The sequence below is a fragment of the Anopheles aquasalis genome, chromosome 3 (assembly GCF_943734665.1).
Source record: "Anopheles aquasalis chromosome 3, idAnoAquaMG_Q_19, whole genome shotgun sequence".
Classification (NCBI taxonomy): domain Eukaryota; kingdom Metazoa; phylum Arthropoda; class Insecta; order Diptera; family Culicidae; genus Anopheles; species Anopheles aquasalis.
The window spans coordinates 2,292,501-2,297,500 of record NC_064878.1 but is presented as its reverse complement, the minus strand read 5'-3'; the positions used below and the strand labels follow the sequence as shown (position 1 = coordinate 2,297,500).

Below are 5,000 nucleotides of genomic sequence, written 5' to 3'. Positions count from 1 at the left end.
CACCGTTCGACGACACCAAGGACGAAGGGAAAGCTCCTTTGAGCACACTTTTAGCAGATGAAAATCGTTTCCTTCGAGATGTGTATCGTGCGGTTTTGGCCCGAAAATGGCAATGGCATAGGGAATGGAAAACTATAGCGTTAGTATCGGTGTATGGCACTCGATAAGAGCGAGCTCAGCTCGTAATGTATTACATGTGTTCGTGAGAAGGCAAAGCATCGCGGTGAAACTCTCGCTAGAAAACTTTCAACCAACTCTTTTGCGCTGTTACCTGCAATGAGCAACTGGATGATGAGATGAACGTATGATAAAACAATAAAGGAGTTTATGTTCCGCAATTTACCGTCCGGAACGGCATCAAATCACAGAAATTTCGCAATCATTCCAAATGCCATTTGCTCCTTCGCGCGTCCACTGCCCTACAATGTTGCGTTTTGAGTATAACCTTTAATTGGTTTAAAACACTGAATCAAATGGATTTCGGATCCTGTTGAACTATTTTAATGACTCTTGGCGAGGTATATGAAACGTTAGAAACTCCCAAAATCGATAAGGGCCATTTGCACGTTACCAAACTGTATCTTACCCGATAATGGCCATTCACGTCACTCGGTGTGCGCTCTGGCTCTCGCATTGGTTCCGCATCAAAGAACCCTTCAACCACCACAACACACGCGCTCTAATCGACGAACAATAGATTAAATTTTATGCCCCTAATAAAGGTGCTCGAGGACACTCATAGCTCGAGTGTGGTGATGACTTTGAAGGGACGACCAGAGCTACTGGAGTGGTTTCGTTCGGGTAACATAATTACCGCCACCCCGTTTGATGGCTCCATCTCTTGGGACGCTCACTGGCGTGTCTTATCACTCTTCGCTGTGGTCTAATCATTTGACGAGCTTTTCAAACAACACCCATTTGCTACTCAGTTTTAGCGTGGAATTCTGGCGCGTTAAAGTTTTAGAAAATTGGTTACAGGGGACACATTACCACCAATTAAAAAGGGAAGGATTGAAAAAGTGATGGGAAGTCGATCGCTAGAGTGCCATAGCTAATTATCAATGCATTAGTCCTCATTAGCACTAAGAGGCTTTAATGATTGTTCACCAATTTGAGGCGGGAGGTTTCATTTTTAATTAATTTATCCAACTGTCATTCGTTTCTATGACGACCAAGATGGAAGATGCAATGAATGAATTGCAATGGTCAGCAAAATCATCCAGGATACCTCTTTGACTAAATAGAGTTACGATCTGTTTGTTGCAAGATAAAGTTGTTTGTTCAGTGCCACAGCCAATAGTCCCACATGGGTGCGACTGAAAACAATGTCCAATCACAAAACGACTTCTCGACCTGGACACGGAGACAAAAGGGGATCAATACTGCTGTGCAAACATACGATAGTAGAATTGAAAAGAAATGTTTCTGAGAAAAATGAGCCACCAACCACAAGTGAAAGAGCTTGCACCATCCATCGGAAGCCAGTGTCGTCCAATTTACGAACGATGAGTGCGGAATTTATCATTTCGAATTCCACCCATCGACCCTGCTTGCTTCGTCCAATTGCGAGTGTAGCTACGTAAACTTACCACTTCCGGGAACGTAAATGTTGAGCGTCAGACAGTCCTCGCTCTGGTTAGCCAACAGTGGAAGCAACCTTTTCAGATGCTGATAACGCCCCTTCGGCATCGAGAGTAGCGCCGCGGTACGATTGCTGATGTCTGGAAAGCTCTGCGAATGAATCAAATGGCAATCCACCCCGGGAGGGATTTCACCAGGACATTAGTAAATGCTTCACTATAGGCTGGGTCGAACGGTGTCATGCACAGGACGAAGCTAGGCAAAAGAAACCAAACAACCAACCAACCAAGAAGAAACACAGGGATACGTGAGAAATATGAGAACACTCTCAGAAACAGCAAGAAACTAAAGAACATCTAGAACAAGAAAGCGAATGGAGTCCATCTGCACTGTTCTGAAGTCCCGATGATAGAATGCTTACGATCCTGACTAACGGTGGATGGTCTAATGGAAATGTTCAATGCCACCGAAGAAGGAAAAAAGAAATCTGAGAAAATGAATTGTTGGAAGAATCTCTCGCCCAGCGCAGCATGCATTGGAAGAATGACCGAGTAAGTGGAGTTTAAGTGCAAATTTTCAACTCCAGTAGGCAATGATTTAGTGACGTCTATTCAGAAAATACCCTTCCATAGTTGGACGTCGATAGAAGTGATAATAAATGGACATCCATTTTGTCTACCTTACTGGAGCAAAATTATCCAATGGGCTCGTTTTATAAAGAGTCAAACTAGGTTTCTTGAGAGCACCACCACGGCTCGAATCCACTAGAAGCAACACATTTTCCATTAACATATTGGAAAGCAGAGTTATGTTGTTTTCCCTTTAATTATTCAATGCAAACAAACCAAACCATATAATCTACAGTCCATTATCTATATTAGCAGCAAAGGCATCTGAAACCAACACCATTTTCGCTCGTTACTGCTTAAGGGTTCTATTTCCTTTGATAACATCTAGATTTACTGGATTGCCAAGTGCATTTTCACTGGCAGAAAATATTCTGTTGCCAATACGCAATGACTAACCTCCTTTTCAGAAGTAACCTTTTGCCAGGCCAGATTCCATGCATACTTCATACGTCCTCTATCCCTCTCATCCACGTGGCAGCCAAGCACTTTTGAAGCTACTGTAAGCGAGTACCTCGCAGACCACCGCACAAGACGCATAACTCCATATCCACATTACACATGATTGGGTTTCCACTTCCACTCGTTGGTGGAAGGCTTCTGCTTGGATTTAAGTGCATTCCTGCACCAGCACCATGCCATGGCCTTGCATGCTATCCAAACTGTGGAAAATTGAAAACCTCATTTTCCGCAGTATGCACTTCACTTCGATCGGAATCAGAATCTGCTGACTATGGACCAAAATCTATGCCAACACTTTTGACCTTCTTTCTGCGCTTTCGTTCCTGCGGCTTCTGACCACATCTTCTGATGCGGCTTTTCGCTTGCGGAAAAGGTTGGGCGTTGGGCACTAATAATTGTAAAAACCATGGAGAAAATCTTAAACTTTTACACTTACGCCCGATAAGCACTTATCGGAAAGTGACGGTGGTGGAGGCAATTGTCCTTCACTCGCTGGTGCTTTTACCTCAAACTGAACCGATAAGCGAACGATGACGAGACCAAGTTGGTACGCCAATAAACACGCCCTTCGGTACACTTGAACAAATGACTCTTTATCGACCATTCTACGCCAACTCAGCGGTGCCATCGGTTCGCACCATCGGTGCGAGGAAATGATGTGATGGATGAATATTGACTTTGGCTAACTGCTCCTTCACTACTTCCCTTTGAGTGATACTAGAGGAGCTCGAAGGAAAAATAGTTCCGTCTTTGGCATTGTCTTCGTATCGATCAAGCGAGCATAATTGTGTGGGAGAATAAGGTGCTGCATAAACGGTAGTGCTTCAGCTAGAGCGTACTTTTGCTCCTTTTTTACCGCTAGCAATTCTCTCTCTATCTACATTCCTCGGGTGGTGCCACGATGGTAGTTTGCTTGAATAAAACCGCCAGTCAGCCGCATTAGCAGCAATTACAATATTATCTCCAGGATCTTCTTTACTTAATCGGTTATAATGCCCATTACATAATGGCCTCACTAATAACAGATAAGTGATTTTATGAATTCAAAAGAACGAAGATCGAATTAGTTTTCAAAGTTAAAGATATTTTGTATTTTAATTTTTATTCAAATTCTTCATGACTGAACACGTTTAATAAAAAAGCGTAGCATACTTTAATTGTGTCGAGTATGGTTTTGTTTTTTTAAGAGAAATATTGTTATCAACGCCTACTGGCAGGTATGATGGGAAGCATCATGCTGGTTGATGAAGAAGAAAGAGCGGCCACTTCACACGCCAAGGGTGGCCCCAAGAGAAGCAAGTGAAAATGGGTTGGAGTTGAAAATTTCATGATGCTTCAGCATGCCCATTTTTATCGCACTTGCCTCAACCCTAACGCTCCCACAGATTCTGATTCAGAAGAAAAAGCCCCTCCCTTTAGCGTTCTACCGAGAGGCAGGCCATGGGTTGCACGTGTTAGTGTCCACGACGACGTACCGCGCACAGGTTGTCAAACAGCGCTTCGCTTTAATGGGTTGCCATTTCCTCTAGCAAAGGCCGCAAAGGAGATCTTCCATCGTCCATTGCCGGGAAAAATTCTTGCACACGGCCCACAGCACAGTACGGGATGGGGAAGGACCCTTATGGTGAAGAGAAACTTGGTGAAATATTATAATGATTGTGCCAAGTTCACCGTGCGCCGTGCTTTTTTCACGGTTCTCCCGGTCTGCGCGAAGAAGAAGAAAACGAGTGTCGGTTTCACGGCACGTTGCCAACGGGACAGCCCTTAAATGCGAACATGTTGGCGTATTAGCGTGTGTGAGGGCGACATGAGGGCGTTTATGTGTGCCACACCGTATATACTGGCCTCTCGAAAGCATCCCGTGACGCAGGGAGAACTACCCAGAACCCGACAATGATGTGCACGAATTAAAGAGGAAACAGATGGGTTTCGTTTGCTGGCTGGCTGGCTGGCTGGCTGGCCCGTCTGGCCGGTCTGGCGCGTTCTGGCCCCAAAAAGGGGGTGGTCCATATGGATGGGCCGTTATCCTCGGGGCACTTTCGACAATTTCCTTCACCGAGAGAGCTTATTTTTCATTAGCCATTTGTCGACAATTTAATGCTACGAGTATGTTTTCAGCACACACTTCTTCTCGCTCGCCTTGACGATATTTAACGCTACGCTGCACCGAGGACACCACAATTTTTCAAAACGAGACCCGTCAGGTCACATTTCTGCGCAGTCATGAAATTGACCTGAATTTTTGACGAACCATGACTGGACTTGGGCTCATTATTTTTTCTTTACCTTTCCCACCGGGAACCGAAACGCTTCCGTTAACGGTTCAAGTGC

At 44.7% G+C, this 5,000-nt stretch overlaps 1 protein-coding gene across 2 annotated transcripts in view; it reads right to left on the bottom strand.

Annotated features, from left to right (window-relative positions):
* The window catches only part of LOC126577756 (neuroligin-4, X-linked-like), an 80,341-nt gene that overhangs the window by 30,474 nt on the left and 44,867 nt on the right, over nt 1-5,000 (bottom strand). For both annotated transcript variants that reach the window (XM_050239633.1, XM_050239632.1), the window contains exon 6: nt 1,590-1,731. In XM_050239633.1, coding sequence (XP_050095590.1) covers nt 1,590-1,731 — 142 coding nt within the window. The remainder of the gene's footprint in view (nt 1-1,589; nt 1,732-5,000) is intronic.